At 42.0% G+C, this 24,164-nt stretch overlaps 1 protein-coding gene across 4 annotated transcripts in view; it reads right to left on the bottom strand.

Moving 5' to 3' along the window:
- The window catches only part of frmd4a (FERM domain containing 4A), a 228,753-nt gene that overhangs the window by 12,973 nt on the left and 191,616 nt on the right, over positions 1–24,164 (bottom strand). For all 4 annotated transcript variants that reach the window (XM_079567803.1, XM_079567804.1, XM_079567801.1 and 1 more), the window contains exons 5-16: positions 22,600–22,684; positions 19,597–19,653; positions 18,786–18,808; positions 17,059–17,142; positions 15,414–15,479; positions 15,286–15,343; positions 14,820–14,906; positions 8,134–8,210; positions 6,547–6,688; positions 4,553–4,694; positions 2,845–2,978; positions 2,067–2,189 (exon numbers count right to left, since the gene is read on the bottom strand). In XM_079567803.1, the coding sequence (XP_079423929.1) occupies positions 2,067–2,189; positions 2,845–2,978; positions 4,553–4,694; positions 6,547–6,688; positions 8,134–8,210; positions 14,820–14,906; positions 15,286–15,343; positions 15,414–15,479; positions 17,059–17,142; positions 18,786–18,808; positions 19,597–19,653; positions 22,600–22,684 (1,078 nt within the window). The remainder of the gene's footprint in view (positions 1–2,066; positions 2,190–2,844; positions 2,979–4,552; positions 4,695–6,546; positions 6,689–8,133; positions 8,211–14,819; positions 14,907–15,285; positions 15,344–15,413; positions 15,480–17,058; positions 17,143–18,785; positions 18,809–19,596; positions 19,654–22,599; positions 22,685–24,164) is intronic.

The raw sequence follows: 24,164 nt of genomic DNA on the forward strand, positions 1-24,164 counted from the left end.
ATTAACAAAAAATGAAAAAATACCATTTTCATACACCATTCACATCCAAGCGATTAACTGATGAATCGTTCAAATAATCGGTAGATTAATCGATTACAAAAATAATCGTTAGTTGCAGCCCTATTTACTACCAATATAATATGAGAGCCGTGATGCGTTCGCTTGTATCGGGACAGTTCAGCTCTCTGGAATGCGTCCCACTAAACCAGTGAGCGCGGTTCCTGAGTTTTACTGTGTGGTCGTCCTGGGCAGAAACAGACTCGGAGGTGTTCTTCTTTCTGCTGGCTCGGCACTTTCTCTTGTGTTAAATGGTCTTGTGGATGTCGTTCAGTAAAATCCAACCTCAGCCCAACACATGTGCACAATCCGCCCGCACCACTTCCTGCTGGCACCGCGCGCACGCTCTATATTTGGGCGGACGCCGTCGGAGCGTACGCTCTGTTACAATAGTGAGAGAAAAGCCTGCAGCCAGTTTGGAAAATGAGAAACTGAATGGACTTTGTCTCAGTGATTTGAAACACGGCACATTATCGTCTTTATCACGACTGAATCACACTGTGGTAAACATGGCCACGCTAAAACCATGTTCAGTCTGTGTGCTTTCACATCAAACTGCAGTCGCCATTAAAGATGTGTGTGTAGTAAATGACAAATCTGATCAAAGGACTTTGCCAAAAGAGAGGCCATTTTTGGGAACGTTGTACAAACCATGAATTGAGATCAAGACTTTCATAATAAAGTCATGTTTTAAAAATGAGTTCTATCAGTCGTGGCTTCAGGAGTCAATCTGCTGTAGATAGATTAATAATGATACGTTCAGTGGCAAATATCAATACTGTCACTCCACTCAATGTAGAAATATTTTTCAGCTTCTTGTGCACCTGTAAACACTGCAAATATTAAATGGAAAGGGGGTGGGACTAAATATTGTTACCATCTCCTTTTCAAACAAATGTTTTGTATTTGCATTATATGCAAATTCTTTGAAATAAACTAAACTAAAAAAGAATGTGTTATGTTGTTTTAATAATAATAATAATAATATATAATAATACATCAAACTTGTATAGCGCTTCTTTGGACACTCAAAGACGCTTTACATGGGGGATAAAACAAAACAAAGAAGGGGTTTAAGGAAAAGCTAGTTTGGGTTTTGATACTGATTTGAAGGTTGGTAGTGAGACTGAGTTTCTAGTGGGCTGTGGGAATGAGGGTGGGGGTGGCGATGGCAAAGGCTCGGTTTTATCGCAATTTTCCGACAAATGGGGAAACTTTTTATTGTTGCAATATCAGTTACAGGAGTGATGGTGAGATTTTGCAGCTTGCTTTCAAATGCCGCTTTTAAACGACCTATGCCAGATTTTTTTAAATTTGTTACATGCAATGAAAATGACATTGTCAGTTGTCATTCCTCACATTCCGAACATATTTCTAACATCACAATTCCTAACAGGGATGGTTTTAAAAGCACATTTCACAACTTGCAGGGTCTCTATTCTCCTTTAGAATCAGATGCACAATATTCTTTTTTCCACAATTATCTGAGTTTATGATATATTGCAGGAAGACAAAGCCAATTCTGTTCCAACACTAGCATAAAAATCAGGGCGATAAAGTGAAGTACCTCGCTGAGCTTTAGTCTGCTGAAGATAATATTGTATAATAATATTGTGCACAACCGTAAACATATGTGCAAAGTTAAAGCCACACTGCGGAACTGTGGTAACTGTGGTTTGGAAAAGGACCGACTGCATTTAAACCTCATGTTTTTGGTTACCTGTGGTCAAAGCAATCAGCAACATCTCCATGGAGACGGGCTGGTGGTGTCCCGCTCCCAGCAAAGTTAGGAGTCAGGTCTGAGGAGCGGCGAGTCCACTCAGAGTACACACACCTGACTTTTCACCAATAAACCCAGCTGGAATGAAATGAATGCAGGTATTTCATGATATCTGTTGAGTGAAATATTACGGAGTGTGGCTTTAACTTTGGTTCCCAAGGATACGATACCGGCATGACCCGGATTGAGTGAGATGGAACAGCCCCCGCTTCCTAAAACAGGCCCTTACCTCTCCTTTGTGCAGGATCTTCTGCTCGTCCAGTTTAAAGGCCGTCCCGATCTTGCGGCGGATGGTTGGAGGCTCCTCCCCCGGATCCAGAGGGTATTCTTTAGGAAGCTTCCCCGTCAGCTCCTGCAGGACCAGGGAGAAGAGAAGGACATTTGTTACGTTCGGAACTAGACTTTATTTAGCCGTTTCTTAATAGGTGTGCTTTTACTTAAAGGACCTATACTGGAATGTTTCATGTTTTAGGGGGGTTTCACACATATTGGACCGCTCTAGTTATTCACATGTTCTACATCAGCCACATCAGAGCATTAAAGTGTGAAAACGCCCAAAATGTTTGCTGTGTCCAAACTAATGACTAACTTTCCTAATGCATTTCTAACAAATTCATCAGAGGGATGAGTTCATGAGCTCCCGCCGCAACTTTCAGGGAGGAAAGCTGTCACGGTAACGTAAGCAACAACATCTATCCTTCAAACTCACTCTCACCAAAAGGCTTTAGAATGTCTGCTTTTCCTGAAAGACAACTGTGTTATTCCTCATAAATAAATCCATTTAAATGAATATGAATAACATTTTTCGACTCCAGACTCACAATGAACCGACAGTTGGAGGGTGTTGAGAAACTCTTTGCAGGGAAATGTAAGAAAATCAAACCCTACACAGACACTTTCTCTCCTGATAAACTAAACTAAACACAAGAGGTGGCAGCTGTTAGCCACAACTGATCCCTCGAGCGAACTGCATCCACATGCTGATGTTCTGAACTCATCTCCCTTACCGCCTCTCGGATGCAGATGTTCTTCAGCTCCTCTATCCTCTGCTTGAGCGTCTCCTCCAGGGCCTCCTGCCGGGCCCTCAGAGCCGCCAGCATGTCCTTCTTGGCCGTCATCGAGCTGTCCGATTCCTGAGAGCCTGGGGAGCACAGGGGACAGTCAGGGACACGACTCTGTGACTCTGTGGCAGGATGTTTACACGGAAGTGCATGGGACGTCCAGATAAGGAGCCTGGCTGTAGTGTGAATGTGAGGGCCAGTCTGTACAGTCTCCACGGGCCCATGATGGACACTTTTGTCATATTTCTGATGCAGTGACACAGTGTGATGCTGTACCTTTACCATAAGAAACGTCAAACCAAGACCAAAGAGATTCAAAGACTGATTGTTAGTGTGTTTCAAACTGCCAACTATCAGAGAAGAGTTCAGTCAACGGTTGGTTCCACCTTCCTCACAGCTGTAATTGATTTAGGCTGGCGATTACATAACCCTTGACCTATTGTAGATTATAATCCATTTCTTTAAAACATACAACTTTGTGCTCATTGTTGATATGAAAAATGGTCAAAATGCTCATTTCTAGTCTTAATGATAGTTTTTCTAACAAAAACTATCATTAAGTTCAAAGTCCTCTCTTCCATCTCATATGAACTATGGTCTAATTATTTCCTCATAAAGTAGAGACAATATTCAAAACATGAGGGAAAACATTTGGACATTTTATGTATGGAAATTAGTTGTGTAGCTAATAACGCCTGTATAGCTAGCTTATGTTTGGCGACTTCTGTGAACCTGTTTAATAATGTTAGCAAACAGCTTAATTATCTTTACTCAAACAGACAGAATAAACAGATCCTACAGTTTGTTTATTTCATGTGAAATTTGTTAAACATAAATAGGATTTTCTGTGCTCTTCAATGAGTGCCCAATCGTTGATGTTTTGGTTACTGTTAAGCAATGCCCGGGTTCGAGACCATTGTTTCTGCCAGTCACAGAACTATTATAATCTATTTGATACATTATCACAGCCCGAGACGTGACGACTCGCGATCGCTCCTGTAACGTGAAACTATGAACTATATGTCACATGAAGTAAGAGATAGAAGAACTGTGTGAGAAAGTGCTCACTAAACTGTTGAGTTAAATCAAAGTTACTCAAGTACATGCACTTGAATAAGTGTAACTGTAAATGTAAATGTAACCCGCCTCCGATAGTGTGCATTGGTCCAACTGTATGTGAGACAAACGTTCTGACTTTCCTTCAACCCGCCTGCTTCATGTATTCCCAACATTAGCTCCATTTGACTTCACCGTCTCGTTTTCCTGCTTTGGTTCACAGAAAAACTCCAGACATATTGTTACTTTTTTAGATAAGATTGTTTAAAGGCCAGTGAGTTATGCCCAGACCTTTTTGGCCTTTTCATTCCTCCGGAGGCTAAATTTAGAGCCAGTGTCTCTGGAGGCTGCTCTGGGGCAGTGTTGTACAGACACACAGACTGTATACGTGTGAGGAGGACATTTCACCAATTGGAATGTATGGCATTCAGAACACATGTACTTACAATGGCACTACTTCTTATGAACCACTTTAGACTCATTTACCAGATACTTGTCACTTGTTTAAATGTATTGATCCGTCTTAAAACCACTAAATGCAGACTAAACCCTGTGAATGTTACAGTTTCCCATCTGCCCCGGTGTTGTGTGGATCTACCTGAGGACAGCAGGCTGCCGCTGCTGCCGCTGATGATCTTGCCCTTGCTGCCCATGTTGGCCAGTTTGGACGTCTTCAGTGTTCCGGTTTCTGTGAGGTCAATGGCGATTTCACTCAAACTCCGAGCTGCGTGGATTTTAGACTGCAAAGACAGATAGAGAAGAAGAACATGAAAGATCTTTAAGCTACGTACAAGCAAGGCTTAGAACCTATGCTAAATTATTTGTCATATAGAACCAGAAAACAGATTAATAATGTTTATTTATTTATTTATCATTTCAGTGAAACAACCAAGAAACTTCCTTTAACTACAGAAAGGCAGAAAAAAACACTTTCCACATTTTTCTTAATTTTTTCTCCATGTTTAACCAATTTTCCCACTTTCCCCAATTTTCTTTTCCACGTTTTTTCTTCTATTTCTTCTATAAACTTTTATTTCCCTATTTTTTTTCTTTTACATTTTGAATATTATTTGAATATAAATATAAATATTCATATTTAAGTTTTTATATACCTGCTTCAGCTACTTTTATTTTTTCAATACCAGACTGGAATCGTTTATTGGGTTGTCTTGCCTCGCGGTAGATGTATTAGGTGCATTTCTTTTCATTGCATTTCCAGCATGGTCAAAAACTGTTTTTTCCAGAAATAATGACCACTAAAGACCTATGGTTTTAGAGCCACATGCGGCTCTTTAGGTCTGCTCTTGTGCATCTATCCAGGAGGTCTGGTAAAGGTTTGGTTCTGCTCCAACCTGGAGTCAGTCCTACAGCAAACTTACTAAAGCAGAAGTAAAAGTAAGACTAAACCAGGAGTAGATCATGTCTGAACCAGATCTAAACCAGGACTAAATCAAGGCTAACTTAAATCCAGGGCTACACATGTTTTATTGGGTCGCACTGACTGGCACACAGCTTGCACATGTACATATAAATACAGTTTCTCTAACAGCCCCGACAATGTAGAGCAGGGGTAGGCAACGTCAGGCCCGGGGGCCAAATCCGGCCCTCCAGCACAGAACCGCTGGCCCTCAAGATGATTTTGAGAAACATTATGACACAAATCAGAAAGACTTTAACATTTTTAGGGTTAAATGGGAGAAATACTGTTAATACACCCAACTAGGTCATATTATACAACTCTGGCATTTGTACAAAGTGCACAGGAAAAATAATAATTTGAAGGACGAAATGACAGAAACCTACTTGAATTAAGAGATTGAATCTAAAGTTTGAGTAGATTTGGTCTGGTCTTAGATCAGATAAAACATCTTATCGCCAATGAAACAAGTCATTATTCTCTTAATTCAGATTATGTTGTATAATTTATAATGTGAAAAACAAATCTTTTTAAAAGTAAAAGTTAATTTGTCTGATTTCAAAGTGGGTTTTATGTTTGTTCCATTGGCATTAGCATTTGTATCTTTATCTTAGATTAGTCCAAACCTTTATTCAAGCAATTTTAAGTCATTTTGTCTCATTTAAGATGGTATTTTCTCCATTGTAGTGCTTTACTTTGGCCTAAAATTGGCGACTTCGGCCCTCGGTCTTTTGACAATGAAAAAAACTTGCCTACCCCTGAGTGTGCTATTACACCAGCCTTTGTGGTAGCCGTCAGTCGTTGTGTTTAAAACACTCGGTATTACAGTCGGAAACAGTTGCCACGACCCAGTGCTGGACAGTTTGATTTCATCCACACACAAACTGTCGCTCAAATCAAACACCAGCGGAGAACACAGAGTCTAATCTAATAGTATTATCTGGCATTATTTATCCGATAGCTCCATCCCAGTCTGCAGCTCAAGACAGTCTTGGATCATTGTTTACTCAGATGCGAACAGGAGGATTTCTATATTGGTTGCAGCAGAGCCCTGACTGAAGAGGACGACTCCACATGAGGAAGTGTTTGGAGAATACATTTGTGAAAACACCCTCCCTGCCCGCTTTGGCATGAATACAGTCCAGTGTGTAGTAGTAGTGTCGTGGGACGCTGACCTTGCTCTGCTTGCGGTCGAGGTAAAACTGGTGCTGGCTGATGGCCATGGCCCAGATGGACTTGATGAGGGCGGGGCAGGCGTACCAGGTGTGCACCGCGATGCCACTGTGGCCAAACGTCCTGCGAGTCACCGACGCACGACTGTGGAGGAAACGGACCAGAAACCTTTACAGCAATGTTTCTTTTTTTTTACAATCTAACATTTAAAGTCATTTCTGTGTTGGGAAAGGACCCCTGATCTCTGCTGTCTGTTTTTAACCAAACTTTAACTGAAAATACAAGCCGCCATTTTTTGCTAACGGCATGATAGCAAATCAATGGCGCTGTAATAAAAGTGCAGACCTGTCCTGCTCAGAGCCGGGACTATCTATTATGCAAAAACATGAATAGGCGACAGATCAGGGCGCTAAAGCAGTGGAAAAAAAGAAATGACAAAATAAAACAAACTCCACACAGAAGACTGAACCAGTTTCACTTTGAACTGTGCGTGTCAGTGTCGAGCGCTCCTCTGCACCAAAGGAAGAATGTGCAAATGACGACCGCTGTGACTCAGGGCTGATAGCAGACTTTATGCTCGCCACACACGAAGCAGCCATTGTTTACATGTGTAGCCGTGGCGACAGAATGACAGCTTCCTTTAGAGAAAACACTGCAGCTCTCTGCTTCCTCCCACCTCCGCGTTCTTCCTAAACATACCAATGTGGCTACACACACGCCAGGTCAATGCCTCATATGTATCTTTAACATGGTCCTGTAAGCCCTGGAGCTGGCATGTGCAAAAATGTATCCACTGTAGAAATAAAAAGGGAAAATAACACACAAAAAGATATCAATTTGAAACCTTTGCTGACTGAGGTGCAGTAAAGATTTTTGTGTCTCATTAACATCATCATTTACATATGAGACCAATAAGATGAAGATGTTCTAATGACGATCAATCGGGTGCAACACGTTATACGTTATACGTTACACGTGCTTATTTTAAGTAGTGCTTAGAATTTAGGACCTGGCTTAGTACATCCAAAAATAAAGAACTGTCTGTGTAAAAATGGCTTATAGTTCCTAAATTTGTGACGACAAGCTCTTAATAATAATGGATAGAACCAATGTTTATAAGGTTCTTCTCCACACTAATAGACACTAATTTAGGTATTCCAAAATTGTTCAAATGCCAAATAGATGTTTGAACAATTTTCTTGTAGAACCTTTATAAAGATTTGCTGAAACAATAAGACATAATGAATGTCAGAAAAGAATGGATAGAACCAAGTTTATCAAGATGGAAATTAGGCAATAAGAAATCTTTCAGAAAGAAGTCGTACAAGATGGGAAATAAGGGTGTCTATAGGTTCTACAGGAGTGGAATGTAAGAAAAATGCATTTTGAGAAAATGGGCCTTGAAATAGAGAAACATTGAATCAGCAATCAACAATAAAACACCTTATTGTGGAGGTTAGGCAGTTCAAGCTGAGAGCAAACTGTCCCAAAACCTGAACCTTATCCCCTATAGTGTCTCCTCTAAAGTCGTCTAAACCGACCCAGATCTACTATCCCGGACTTATCATCGTGACCAAATGGAACTTTACCTTCGCGGGTCATGGACTTCCACGGAAAACTTCTTCTCCCTGAAGTAGAGGTTCTCCAGCTGCCGCCATTGGAACACCTGAGGGAGAGACGAGTCTTTAAAGAGCGGCACCAAAACACTCCTGATCCGGTCCACACTCAGCCCAGAGACGCACACCCTGCTGTACGAGACGATCCTTTTCCAAAGTCAACTCCCAAACAAAACCATTTTCTTCTTTTTTAAAACCGTCCTCAACTTATTACATCCCAAAGCGCTCGAGCGAGATCAAATGGCCAAAAGGAAAAGCTCCAGCGCTGGTGGGTGTTGACCATCTGTGTCCGTGAGAGTGTGTGTGTGTGTAAAAGTTTGGGTTTCCTGTCCCGCTCGGGAAGCTTTGTTCGCGCAGAGAGAAGGGGGGGAGAGAATGTGCGGGTGAAGCCTGGTGCCTCCCCTCCCAGCGACCCCTCCTCTTTCCTGGGGAGAGCTGCAGCGCCTCCCGTCCCGGTGAGAAGGGAGTGAGAAGAAGGTCAAGGGAGAGGACGTTTGTTTCTTCTTTTTCTCGGACAGAGGTATCTGAGGAGCGCCTGGGGCATGTGGACGGTGACTCTGGACAGAGGGAGGTGTAAGACTGTGATGTGGTACAAAAATAGTCCCATGTCCTACGCTTGGAAACTCAAGTCCTATCAAGACTTCATGGGCACAAGTTTAAATCAGCGGATATGAAATGTGAGGGAGGACCTGAGAGAGTTAGAAGGCAACAGTTTAAATGAAAAAAGTAAATAAACAGAACAGGAACCAATATAGAATACACATGATCAATATAAATCACAATGTATACAGCAATATCGATATGAATGACAACGTTATCTGTCACAAACCGCTACGTTGTTGTACAGCTGAACAGAGTATGGTATGAATTAGGGCTGAAAGATATATCGTTATCGTATCGATATTGAGATATGAACATTCAAGATTTTAATATTGAAAAAGCAAGAGATAAACAATATAGATTTTCATCAATAAAACTGCACTCTTGTATTACTCTTTGTATTATGATGTTTCTATTTTTCACTGAACCCATAGTTATATCGTATCGGATTGATATCGAGATATCTGGCATAAATATCGAGATATGAAATTTTGTCAATACCGTTCAGCCCTCGTATATTTAAAGGCGCGTTATGCAACTTTTTATGCAAAAAAAGAAGAAAAGAAATAGTTGATATTTGGGTGTATTTGACCTCTCAGTGACCCAGCGGTTCTAACAGGGCACCTTTACTTTCCATTCTGGTTGCCTCTAGGACGCTCCAGGATTAATTGTTTTTAGGGTTTCTGGTAGGTTTTCACTGGTGATGGATCTGTGTCCATGGTTGCGCACACATTCCATCCAGAAAAGAAAACATGATGTTTTCTTTTTATATGTTTTGATAGTACTTCCATTTCCACATTATGTCATGTTTTGTTTTTCATTTATGTCACGACTGAAACATGAATCAGACTTTTACGCTCAGTTACTGCTCAAGTAACACTTTCTCCAAGTACTTTTTTACTCTTGAGTAAATATTTTGGCGGCTCTGCCCGTCTCCGTCTCCAGCCTTGTGCTTCACAGAGGAGCTATGCCGCCGATGTATCCTTGAGTCTTTGAGCTCGGCCTCACGGGCTCCGATTACCAGACGGGGCACGACCAGAATGTCGGCGCGTTCTCTGTGATTGTGCCTTTGCTTTCTAAAGACGCAGCGCCTCTGTGTTGTTAGTGTGTACGTGCGTGTGCGTGTGTGCGTGTGTGCGTGTGTGTGTGTGTGTGTGTGTGTGTGAGAGAAAGCGGTCATCAAAGCTGCTGTCGGAGCGTGACGTGCTAATGTAGCGTGGTGCTAAAAACACGGGGCGGGCTGGATCAGGAGAGGGAGATCGTGCGGCCGATTGGGGTTAACCACACTCAGGCACGGGACCACCGGAGATACGGATCTCGATAAAGCCCAAGGCCATTACGCAATTTGGATTTTGTCTGGGTGTTTTGTTTATTTTCTGCGTTCCCAGATCTGAGGCAAATTCCCACAACCCCAGCACCTGTCCCCGATCATGCCCGATCTACTGTTTCTAAACACAGGCTGTAGACTAGACTTTGGCGATCTGTGAAGATTTTTGGAATTATGGTGGGTGGGTGGGGGGTCACGTATTGTATTTATCATGTTTCTGCCGTGTGCAAATATCTCAATATTTCTGGGGACTTTCTTGATAACTTTAATGATTTTCGGCAAACCATCCAAAAAAATTCTGCTGGAAAACTCCTCCATTTATATTTACATTTAAAATATAGTGATGTGATGTTCATGACTGAGCGGCTCTTTTGAGGTGAATGGTTTGAACCGGATCTCAGTTGTGAAAAGAAACGTATCTTATATTTCAGTCAGTTTTACCCGGAACACAAGAATCAGCCCAACAATAGAGCCGACCACACGAGTGAAAGCTTTTTGCACTGAAGTCAAAGCTAGATGCACTAAAAATGATTTGTCGGACAGTTGCAGCCTCTTTTTATTAGTTGTGGCGCATTTGATTCACAAACACGTTTTTCAAAGCTTTAAAGGGACAAGACAGAGTATAATTTTTTTTTTAAAGTATGTATTTTCCTCCCCCTACATGTTCCTGCCATGTCCTAATGTGTAGAATGATCCCAGACCTGTTCACCACAACTGCCTAGAAACTGCAGCTACGCGTAAGACCCGAGGTGGCAGTAGTGAGTATAAAAATGACAACTCTGCATCTAGTCCCTTAAATATAAATCCTATCCTGGCTCTTTTACATTAAAAAGAGCCAGTTTTCTGAACGGCTCTTTGAAATGAACAGATCCCGAGGTCCAGTGAAGAGCCATGAATCCCACTAAAAGACGAACAACTCAGACGACACATCAAATAAATTTTCTTTTCACATTGGAGATATACTTGACATCATAAGTTTGTATGTCCTCCAACCGCGATCATGTAGCCGATACATGGAGAGCCTTCGGCGTATTCTCCTTCTCGCGGGACGTGGACAGTGTTTGTCTCACAGTGGGATGAACAAAGTTTGTAGTTTGTCCTGCGTTATCAGATGTAGCCTGAATGCCGCTCACTCTGATGCAGACGGAGGAGGAGGGAGGACTCTGGCGAGGCTAAAATGCTAAATGGGTGAAGGCGCTGTATCTGGTGCATGAGCGCAGAGGCCCCATTGTTGAGCGCTGGGCGGAGGCCGTCGCTGCACCAGCCCAGTCACGGAGCCACACGAGGGGACTTCCTGTTGTTTGTGTTCCAACAGTCATTCAGCCGGGGACGCTCGGAAAATAAAACAATGAGGTTCGGTTGTAACTCTTTTGTAAGAATACGTGATTCAGGCTTGGGTTGGGTTAATTTGAGCAGATTTTCAAAGGGGATTAAACCACAACAACACGACAGCTCAAGGCTCATTAAACAACTCTCCTACAAAATGGAAGAAAACAAAGATTCAAAATAGTACGGCAGCACATACATAGTTGTCATGACCAGGGCACTGCTTTTAGTACATTAACAATACTTGGTTTTTGCGATGCCGCCACCTGAACGATTTCTGATTCCAAAGATATTTGTCATCTAGAAACATAAACAGAGCAATAATGTTTGGAAGATCGGGTCCATCACCAATGACAATGTGTGGAAAAATGGGGAATAATTTGGGGGAAAATTGGGAGAAATTGTGGCAAAATGAAAGAAATTGGAGGGGGGATGGGGAATAAATAGGGGGAAATGAGTTGAAATGGGGAAAGTATTAGTAAAAAAAATAGCAAAAATATGGGGGGGGAAAAATAAAGAAAAAATGGGAAAAACAATAATAAAAAAAATCATTATTATTATTTTTTTTTGTTTTTGTTAGATTCTTTTTCCAGTAGTACCAAAATACTTTTTCCAATACCATACTGTTATTCAAAGCAAGAAAGGGATGAGCATCAGTGGGTCCAGAGTTGTTATTAGTTGTAATTATCAGGTGCTCTGCCAGGACAAAACCCGTGAGAGCATGACCTGAGAGGAAAAAGTCCGAGGCACTCGCCAACACGTTTCTGACCTGGCAAGGTCTTCATCAGGGCAAGTCATTTAAAACAGAACAGGTGTGCTAAATAACAAGCGCTCCCCTGTCAGTAAAGGGCAACCACAAAATACACAGAATATACAAACATACACTACAAAATTACTACATACAGCTCTCCTTCGAGGTATCTTCTCTTTTTCATTTTGTAATGTATGTTTGTTTCCTCTCATACCATACTGTTATTGTTCAACAGTACCCAGGCCTAGTCATGAGTGTCATTACTAAGTTCACAACCTCAAAAAAATCCATCTTGTTTGAGCCAGCCATATGGAAACAAATGAATCACATGACGTCAAGAAGCAAGGTTCCACATACTGGCTACACAAAAAGGATGGCTGTATGATATAATGTTAAACCAAGGAGAAACGTACAGTGAGTCTGGCAACATACTGTCAACATACTGTCTCCATAATCTAAGAGCAAACCCACTAACAAGGCATTAAAGTCACGTGTGGTCAGGTTGTAAAGCGCTGACCGCAAAGCAGCGTGTGGCGCGGCGCCCGAGAGACACACCTAACCACGAGGGCCCGCTAACTACTGTAATTACTGCACAATATTATTAGTAAAATAGAAGAGAACGTGGTTATGCAAACAGTGGAGGAAGGAGAAAAGTATTAGCACAGAACGGTTCTGTGATTATTATGTGAATGTAATATGTTTTTTTATGCAGGAAAATGGTTCAAATGGTCTATATATCAGCGACAAACTGTAAATAATGGATATAGGTTTAAATGTATGGTTTTATTTTGTTGATATATTAGTTACAAAGATTTATTTCAGAAAGAATTTTATCCTGGAGATGTTGCTGCTTTATTTTGATAACCCAATGCTAAACAGTATCTGGGGTTGTCTATTGAGAGTAAAGTATTCGACCTCCACCTGTGTGAGTAACACAGTTTAACTTAATGACTCAAAGCTACTGAGCCCCTGACTCATTTTTATAATCAACAGACTGTTCCTCCTTTGCTTTGTGACTAACAGGACGCTGAGATGACTGCGAGCTGCTTCCTTTGCATCATCTGAGCGGACAGGAGAGAGGGATCAGCGCTGAGAGAAACCAGGCCCATGACACACATCAGGCTCCTCACTTTGGTTTAAAGGGAGGGGCAGATAAACAGCCAGGTTTAGAGCAGCACATGCTTCATTCATTTTGATTTGCAAACAGCCCACAGAGACAGAGGAATAAGGGGAAAGTTTCAGATTCCAAATCAAATCCGACACCGTGGACAAGTTTGTAGTTAAAGTCTGTGCACCATTTCATTCCAAACTGCAGCTGAATGTGCTTTAAAGCGGGACGCTCTGAGTGAACAGGGAAACGTCATTTATATTTCCTTATTTCTAGCAAATCTAAATAAGGCTTAAATGTATGCTTTTATTCTGTTGATATTTTAGTTAAAGGGGCTAGATGCAAGTTAGCCATGTTATACTCACTATTGCCACCCCAGGTCACACGTGTAACTGCACCTTCTATATTAAGCTCATGCATGACGACAATTCGGACCCTAAGTAACACTCAGTGACAGTGCAGGATTTTAGAGACAGTTGTGGTGAACAGGTCTGAGTTCATTCTACACATTAGGACATGGCTGGAACATGTAGGGGGAGGACAAAACTTAATTTTAACATTTTTTTATCTCTGTATAGTCCCTTTAAAATAACTGTTTCAAAGTGGATTTTGGATCTTAGTTTTTGAGTAAACAATTTATAAGTCACATATAGCTTGAAAGGAACAGACATCTTTAAAAACAATCCCAGGTTCATTTAAAAAAAACAATGGAACGAACTGTGGCGGTGACAGGAGTTAGACTATGGAATAAACTTGAGAAACAAGTAAAAGAGTCAGGAACTCTCCTGGTGTTCAACAAACACAGAAAAGCTACCAGGTTAAAGGAGGATGAACATTTGATTTGAACACACATGAAAATGATGGATTTGTGTTTGCATATTATAAATACTGTACATATAATGCACAAAAATATCTGTAAAACTGTAAATATTGGACAGTGAGAAAGAGTCACTGTCTGATGGAACATTTGGTCAATATTGTTAAAAAGACTAAATAAGTGAATCACGTAAAGTGAATACGCCGTAGCAAATAAATAAAAAATAAAAATGAATACATCAAATCAAATCAAAATTCTTTATATCGCACATTTACAACCAGTTATTGACCACAGTGCTTCACAAAAGGTCTATAGTACAAAAATATAAAACAATCCACGAGGCAGCAAAGCACTAACAGCTCAGACTGTGGCCATGTGCAAGACCATGTTAAATGAAAGTGAAAAAATCAAATTCTAATTTTGCCTTGTTCTTTGGGTTCAAAGCTCAGTAACCTCTTTTACCCCCACCTTAACCGAGCACATTTTCTTCTGGAGCTCACAGCCTCCAGGCCAGATGAACGCCTCATTTCAAAACTCGACTTTTTTGCTGCGTAATCGCCGTGTTTTTGTCACATTTTTAAGACATTTTTTTCCGTCTCTTTTAACTACTTCTACGACTACTTTTTAACATCTATTTGTCATTTGTAATATTGGTGTTCCTATTTCAGCACATCCTCGTTTTAAGAACCCGCTCTGGGCTGAGTGGACAGTGGACAGACTGGTTCCTTACCTTCCTGGGCTTGACTTTGTCCTGGTAGTCGTATTGGAAGATGCCCTTGTAGCTTAGGCCCAGCCACCACGGGATGCCCTGCTTGTCCTGAACGCAAACAACAACACAGCCGTCAACATACAATCACCTCACTGGAATCAAGTTTCCACAAATGTTGAGCCTGTATTAGTGACAAGCTTTATGAGGTGGATTTATTTATCCAACCGCATTAGAAGTAAAGAAGCACCCACACCGATAGATGCTATGGGATATCAGTGTATTTGTATTGAAAGTAAAAATGCTCACAAAAGAAAAACATTTCCCTAAAGGTTTCTCTCACTTCCAGCTCGTGTTTGAAATGTAGAAAGCCTGTGGGGACTTGGTTGTGAAAGTTGTGGAGACTCTCCTGCCTGTATGTGGTCGTGAAACCCCATTATATGGATAAATCCAGATGCAGGAGAGCAGAAAGAGCAGGAATGGCGTGTACCTTTACAGCGTAGTAATGCACTCCATATGTGGGCAGGGACTCCACGATGCTCATGTAACTGTGAGGAGAGACAGGAGGAGTCAGACACGGACCGTCTCTGCAGTAAAAGTCACCAACAACAAACTTACTTGACGATGGCCTGGCCTCGCGACTGTCCATTCAGCTTCTTATAGTGCTCTATGACCCGGTCCTCACTGTCCACAAACAATGTGTAAATAAAAGTCAATTAGAGACGTTTCTGATAGATGTACAGTTTCAAACCACAGAGAACCACATTCTATCTATCTTTTCTCAATTTTTAAAATGTGAAAATGTTACTTCCTGAATGTTTTTGTCTTTAGGATTATATCATGAATCCAATAAATTGAAATTGATTATCTGGTCTCGAAGCCGACACTTAACGCCACAAAACATGGAGCTTCTTCACAGGCTGGCTGAGTCACGGCGTCCCACAGGTCCAACAGTGCACAGGTGTTTAAAACCCCCAGTCACAAGGCAGTGATAAATATATCATTTAGCTGGATGCCATTGTTGGTTGTAATCATGTGGCAGAGTTCTCCTTGTGCCTGTCGTGGCACATCAGTCTTTGAAGGAGCTTTGCTTCGTTGCAAAATGTCAGCTTTAAGTCAAGGTATTCAACTTGGTTCAATTTCTCTGACTTCTGATCAATGCACCTGGACATTTGAGCCCACTATACGTTTGTTAAGTGTGACGTCACACACAGTGATAAGCTTCTTCTGAGTCCACACTGTGGAGAACAGCAAAAAACACAACCTTATCTGAATCTCCTGCTCAAATAACAGATAACAGGCCCAACACAGTTTTACTCCTAATGAGAATAATATATCACCGTAATTTTTGTATTTTAAATAAGCCCTCATTGAGTATAGAATATAAATATTTGATAATTAATGTCAGAAAAGCCTTCCTAAAGAAAATCCAGAGTAAATGTAATATTTCTGTGTGATCAGGTGTTTAAAAAGAGCCTGTAGTCGACTCCACAGCAGGTAAACATCAGCTAAATCCCCTTACAGTGAATAGGGCTATAGTTGGACCCTGAAGTAGAGTGATGACATCATCATTTAGCAGACGTATAGTGGGGTGGGCACGTTTGCTTTTTGGAGCGCGGACTTTCTTCATTGTCAAAACACCAGGGCCGAACCTTCGGTTGTCACCCAAAGTAAAGCACAGTTTGTACATCATAAAGACCTAACGGGACGTTTTGTCAAGAAATTTGAAAGGAAGTCACAATATTTTCTGCTTGTTTCCTTGGGGGTCGGATGTTTTATGCTAGAGGGCCTAATATTGCCTGTACCCCTGCTCTATAGTGTAGTAGGACCATTAGGATTTTTAAACAACCAAAAGGAAAAGAGATTAAAGATATAATAATTTCGAGATCTGTGGTGTTCTCTTTCACTTGAACTATCCGTGCTATAGCTAGCAGTTAGCACTTAGCTGGCTAGCTTCTGTTTTTCTTCATTAAAAGGCTAATCCCTGTCTTCAAATAAACATGAAAGCTCAAACATCCAGATAGCGAAATAATTACACAAATGTCAGTTTATGTCAAGAAATGTTCTGTATTAATTCATCCTTTGGAAAAAGAAAAGGGAAATGTGTCATTTAAAGGCCCAGGACTTTTAAAAGTTTCACAACTTTCATACTACAAAACTAGCCTGCAAGTTCACAAAATGAGAACAAATGTGCACAGCAGAACATGGCGCTTGCTGAAGACAATGTGTTTGGAATAAAGCTGACAGTGAGGTGATGTCTGACCAGTATGCCAGGGAGGGGTGCTCCTTCAGGGCCTGGGTGGGCAGGGCAGGCAGCTTCTTCAGGTCCAACCGCGTGGCATCGTTACTGCGAAGGACAGACCACAAACAAAACACACACGCTCAGAAGAATCACCACCAGTGCAGAAGCCGAGCGAGGGAACGCCACGCAGCGCAGACGGGTAAAAATAGAGCGTTACTATTATTTAGCAGAGGAGCAGCGTGGGAGAGAGAGCAGAGAGGCAGAGAAAGGAAAGAGCTGCAGAAAATAGCGCGTTTGCAGGTCAGAAATAGAGGGGGAGGACGGACTTTAAAAAGGTTTTGGTCTCTTTTGTCTGTTTCTAAAAGGTTTACACACCCCGGCAGACTTTCACCATTGGCCATCATTGGCCTTGTGAATTAAGTGAAGGTCCGGTTAGTGTCCATCTCAGTCTCCTGACCTCAGTATCATTGAACCACTGTGGGGAGAGCTCAAATGTGCAGTTCATGCAAAAAAGCCGAGGAACTTACAGGAACTGGAGACTTTTGCCAAAAGAATGGGCCACTTTACTATCAGAAAAATAAAGAACCTCAACCACAACGACCACAAAAGACTCAGAGCTTCACTGATGTTAAAGGAGGAAATACACAGTATTAACAACTGGGGTGTGTAAACTTTCTTTCTTCATTATGATTTAAAAAGAGCAAACTCAGTTGTGTGACCATACATGGCTTCACACAACAACTACCTATGAGTGAAAAAAAACATTTTGTGTTTTCTTTCATATTCTTTGAAAAAAAAAAAAAAAAGTTATCTTAAATTCTGCCAGGGTATGTAAACTTTTGAGCACAACTGTTTGTACTTTTCTTACTTTTCTTCACTAAGGATAAGTTATTCCTCAAGAAAGAAATCATTGTAAAACACTGTTGAAAATGTATGTTTGTTTTACACAGACACACTAAATGATGATAAAGTTTACATGACCATGTTTATCACATGTCCCTTAAGATCTGATTTAACGCATTCATCAAAAATGTATTTGTAATCCGACAGCTCTTTTGCGCTAGTATTTTGATTGGAAGTATAAATGTGTAAAGAGTACTGAAAAGTAGTTGATAAAGCGGGAGCAGCATTCCCCCAATTCAATTTTTATCAGGGTAAAGGATCCGGGAAATATTTTGGGGGATATGGCAAAAAATGTATCTGATATAATGGTGTCTAATGAGAGTGTTCCGGCAAATGTTTTGGCCTGTTCCCCCAATCCATCACATCAGACCAAAAGTGTTCCTGAAAATACTAATTTACAAATCAAGCACTGGATAGGAATGTTCTCCTGCGGGTGTCAGATTCCAGTCGGGGCAGACGGATATTGTGTTTGTTTGCTCCTTTCTCTGCAGGAAATGAGCTCAGAGGTGCAGCGCTGCCTGGTCTTATCAGGCCTGAGACAATGGCAGGGGGTGAGGGGGTGAGAGGGTGCGAGGGTGAGGGGGTGAAGGGGGTGAGGGGGTGAGGGGGGTGAGACGGTGAGTGGGTGAGGGGGGTGAGAGGGTGAGGGGGTGAGAGGGGTCTGAACTGGGGCACAGAATGACCTTTTTACTGTGTACAGGAACGGGGCAGGGCTGGGTACTATTAAACAATACCAGTTTGGTATCGAAGAAAAGTTGTGATGCTGTTAAAATAATATGCATCATTTCAGCCAAAAGTGTCGTTAACCATGAAGAGAGATTCTGACGTGCGCCCTGAGCCCTTACCTGGTGAAGTCTCCTTTAGCCTCCTGAAACAGAAACACAAAGTACACTTTAGTTTTTTTGAACTGTCTCCTTTAGGACAGTTATTCTATACCCCACACCTGCACGAGGCTGGACCAGGTGGAATATGATCTCCAGCTCCAAAACACTATGGACTATACGACCTTCAACCTTCCACTACGAGCCGCGACTCAAACACACACATTCATTTCCACTGGGATCAAAACACTTTGCAGTTTGCTACAGTTTCAGTATATACTGTATCTAGGAAAGTATTTCTTCACAAAGTTCCGCTTATGGTCCAACTCTGATGAAACCTCCCCTAAAGGCTCTCTAAATGCTGCAGTGCTACTGCCACAGTAATAAAAAGCTCTTTAACAATAGAAGATAAATTCATAAATTCATAAAACTGGTCAGTTGTCTCTATTTTCAGCAACAAAATCTAAATAGTGGATAGAGCCAGGTTTAAATGTACGGTTTTATTTGGTTGATATATTTGTTACCGACACATTTTGAAGTTTTAGTCGTTTAAAGTCCACAGTCTGTAGGAGTTACTAAAGTGATGTTGCTTGCATCGTAAAGGGTAAGTTTAAACTTTTTTTCTTTTTCCCCATTAAAACTAAGATGTTCTGTTTTCAAATGTTCTAAATCGATCTTTATATTGTTTTCTCTGGGTCCCGAGTTTAGTGTATCAATACATGATTTGTGAGAAAACCGTCTTTCTTTACTTTATACATTTATACATTACATATGACCATTTGGCCTTTTGTTTCACACTGCTTGATGCTGATTTGGTGGCTCTGTTTGCTCTCACCTGGAGGATGTAGGAGGCCAGTTCAAAGACCACCTCGCTCTCCACTTCAATCAGCTCCTGTGGAACAGAGAGCGCACTGGTCACTCACTACGGACAAACACATACAACACGTTGCTGATGCCTGCATTACACGGCCGAATGTGAGAGAACTGCGATGACTCATTTGTGAATGGGCTGAGAGAGGGGGGAGGAGGGGGGCGAGGAGGGGGGGGTGGGCAGTGAGTCGTCGGTCAGGCGTCTCAGGAATGTCCTCTGTAGAGCTTCACGAGATGCACCACACACAGAGCACAGTTCCACACGTGGCCGGGATTACAGAGCAGGTTATTAAGATGACCATCCAGTGACTGACCTCCAGGATCGGTTTGGAACGAGGGTGGACAACGGAAATGAGTGCCTGTGCAATAACCTGGCATCGTCAGCATCTATCCTGACTTAGTCCTTTATGTGTTGACTAGCTGAGACCCGGCCTTCGGCCGGGCCTCGCTAGTGTGCACATTTGATAGTCAGAGATTATGAGTTATTACAAAGAAATGTCCAACCCGTCACACAGGTCAGCTGTAGACCAGTGGTTCCCAACCCATTCCAAAAACTATGGCCACTACAAATGTTTAAAATAATTAATGCTAAAAATAATTTCAAACAAACTGCAATTTGAGTGTTTGATGCACCCGTACTCCTTTCTTATAAACTACAACGACAATATGTTCGCTAAAAGGGAATAGAATTCAAGAGACAGTGGAATAAGTATGGATAAATATGAGGGGTTCAGCTCTAACAGGTCGGTTCACGGTGCAGGACCCGTGGGTTGGTGCATCACGGTAGTGTACAATGTAAAAAAAAATAAGTTGGTTTAGAAATGAAATAGCCTAATGATCGTTGTTAGACAGTATTTATAACCTTACAATAAAATTGGCAATGCATTCAAAGCTGCTTTAGAATAAAATGTACCACTGGGCTCACAATACGTGAAAGCAAATGACACACATCGCCCGGTTTCGATGCGCGCGCGCACACATACGCGCGCGCACACACACGCACGCGCACACGCACGCGCACACGCACGCACACACCGCCCTGTTTTGATGCACGCGCGCACACATACACGCAGCGACGCACACACAAACGCGCGCACACGCGCACACACACACAGCGCCCTGTTTGGATGCGCGCACACGCACGGCAGTCAGATCTCGCGCACTCGCGTTGTTGTGACGGCGGGTTGTCCTCGGACAGCAGCACCGCGGTCCATATGGACCCGTGGTCAATGGCCGCGGGCGGCGGGACCGCAACGTGGGGGCCGGCACCACGCACAAACTCACTACTGTCGCCAGGCTTCCTGATGTTCCCAAACGGTCTCCCATCCCAGTCCTAACCAGGCCCTTCCCTGCTTAGCTTCGGAGGAACGGTCTCCCATCCCAGTTCTAACCAGGCCCGTCCCTGCTTAGCTTCAAAGTCGGTATGGGAAATAAACATGGCGGCGCCCAGGCGGCGGCCATTGAGATAGCGTTTTCTATAATAGATGTGCAGGATGTATACAACTGTTTATTATGATCCCAGCGATCCAAATAAATAAACTGTTAGGGCTGTACGATTAACCATCCTCCAATTCAAGATGGAGGTTTCGGGTAGTGCAGTAGCCTAACCAGAAGAGGCCGGAGGTTTGCTTTGCTTCACTGCAGGCGTTTGTAAACAGTCTGCAACCTGCAAACTATTCTCAGCAGTTTCAAAAGTTCATACACAGTGCAACGCATGAAAAATAAAACATGCTATCTGTAAAATATTAAAGTCAGAAATGTTCCGCAGTGTGGCTTTAAAGGGCTATAGGATTACAGACAAGTAGGAATAAAAAATCATCTACACTGGAAAAATGTCCACCTTAAATTAGACTGATTACTTAAAATGTATTTCATGTTGAATTTGAGTCGGTTTGAGCTAATCTAAGATCAGATAAAAATGCATGATTTTATTTTTAATGCCTAACAGAATGTACAGTATGTTCCTCTGTTTACTTTCTGTACAGTCAGGGGTGGTGCGCCCCCTTCTGACAGTAAGAGGAACTGTCTACTATCGCAAAATCTTAGCATTGTATTAAATGATGAGTATTAAAGATGATAAAAGTGAGGTATGCAGACGGACAGCTGAATATAAAGTACTAAGTGTATGTGTTTATGGGAAATGGAAGTTCATAAACAATACATTTGTTTATGAACTGGTAAAATATACATGAAGTACATCTCCAGTGCAAGTCACACGTACGTAATACTTTTGACTGCCCAGAAACAGCACTTTTAACGTCATTGTATTCTTGGTATTTCAATGAAAAATGGAGCATTGTCATTTTTAGAAACGTTTGTAATTTTCACCTTGACACGTAATGCCAGTTGGAATCAAAATCATTACTTTTTGATGACATTTAAAGGCTTAAAGGCCTATACCTGTTTTTTTTTTTTTTTATGACAAAGAGTGAGCCACTAAATCAAAATGTTCATTGTGGGCGGGTTTATTGGCACATTGCACATGCAGGGTCCCTTTCACAGACTAGATACCGCAAGTGTATATAATCCATTTGTTTTATTGTTGTTTTGTTCCCTTTGCTCTATGTAACTTGTACTTTTTATTGCATTGATTTCAGGGGTAGGCAGCGCTCATAAGCTTTTTATGAAACTGTGAAGCACTTTGAATTGCAAATTACAAATTACAAATAAACCTGCCTTGCCTTGTTGCTTCTGCCTTTTGAGCCGATTGTTAACTGCTCAAATAAACAGATAAACTAAACTAAACTAAACAGAAAACCTGGAACACCATGAGCCTGAAAATTCATGAGGTTGATAATGAGATGGCGAGTCTTTAATCCCCCACATATGTCTCGTTTTACAACATACTAAAGGAGGGGGAACAAAATTCTAATTTCATCACTGGATGAAAACAAAAATCAATATTGGCACAATTTGAGTGCTTTTTAACGGCCCTGATCTGACACACAACACGCGTCTGAAATGTTACCTTATAAATGACGTTCTTGGCGTTGAGGAAAAACAGCTCGATGGTGGCGTTGTCCTTCAGATAGGAAATGCTCTCGATGTAGAACCTGTGCACACACATGCAGACACAGTCCTTCAGTGGGATATTCAGAGCCCTGCACAGAGACATGAAGCTGCCACAGGAGGGCAGAGCAGCTCACGGTCCGCTCTCCATCACTTCACACTGAGTATGCTGCTCCCCCCCTCCCCCTGTGCCCAGCGCTGACAGTAAATCTGCACCTCCTGCACTTCACGCATCGCCTGCCTCCCTGCATCATCAGCACATGCACCGGCACACCATAGGAGAGAGAGAGAGAGGGGGGGGGAGAGGGGGAGGCAGCAGCACACTAACCCACTTCTGGAGCAGCTAACATAATAAAGGCTATATTTAGCTGCAAATGTACGGAGAGGCAAAGGGAAGCTCCTCATTGTTATCTCCTCCTCCCCGAGTCCTCCAGCAGGCCAATCTGTGACAGAGGAACCGTCATGTTTGTGAGAGCTCGCGGTGACGTGGGGAGAGGCCGACTGGGCGCAGTGTGGGGGAGCATTAGTGCTGTTATTGTGTGGTAAACTGAAATATACTGATGTTATGCTATTCAATACCATTCATGTTTTTTTTGGTAAATAAAAAATATAGATTCAGAGGTTTCTCAACTAACGGGTCACGGGCCAAAAGTAGGCCTAGGTCTTGGGTCTGTCGCGGGACTGAAGTTACTCCAGCAAATTGTTTTGATGGTGTTTGTTAGTCCCGGAGTAAGTCGGTGCGTTTACATGTGAAGTCTAGTCCTACTAGGCTAAAGATTCCACTCCAGATCTTGTCCCAGTCACATGACCGCCACAGGTCTGAATGTCCTTTGGGAGCAGCCGAGGAACTGCATCTAAAACTCTTAAACCGATGCTGATTAGCACCTGTGGCTAGCAGTTAGCGACTAGCTAAGGGCTAACGTAAAATACTATACATTCAATAAGCGCAGCATAACTTTAAAAGCCGCTTTAAATGTAGCGGATGGTTTTAGTGACTTTATTGGTGCTTGTTTCTTGTTTTTGTAAGGTTGCTCAACGCTAATGTTAGCTGTAGCAGTTCCAATGGCCGTCTTCTGTCTCATGGCCTAACACACAGTCTCAGCGCTGATCCAGATCTACTGTCATCCGTGCTAGTGCTACACAGGTAGGATTAGATTAGCTTATTTGAAAGGGGACAGTGCAAATCCTGTTCTCGTACTTCCTCCTGTCATCATGTAACTGAGTGTTTGAATTATTGACGTCTGTGAGAAAAAAAACGACTGAATTTCAGCAAGAACATCCATTGAAAACATTGATAAAGTTCGTGATGGGTTGAAGGTGAAGGTGGGCTGGAGCCACTGATGTTATGGGCATTTTCAACAAGTAATTGTCACAGCTTCTAATTCTCAATATTCGTCCCTAGTTTGGGCTTTACACAAAAATGGAACATTACAAAGAAAAACACATAATAATATGGTGCAGCAAAATATAAACACAGCAAACACAGTGGTCACATTTCTGATCTCTGATTAAAGAGTTTGAAAA

The sequence above is a fragment of the Gobius niger genome (genome assembly GCF_951799975.1).
Source record: "Gobius niger genome assembly, chromosome: 12".
NCBI lineage: Eukaryota > Metazoa > Chordata > Actinopteri > Gobiiformes > Gobiidae > Gobius > Gobius niger.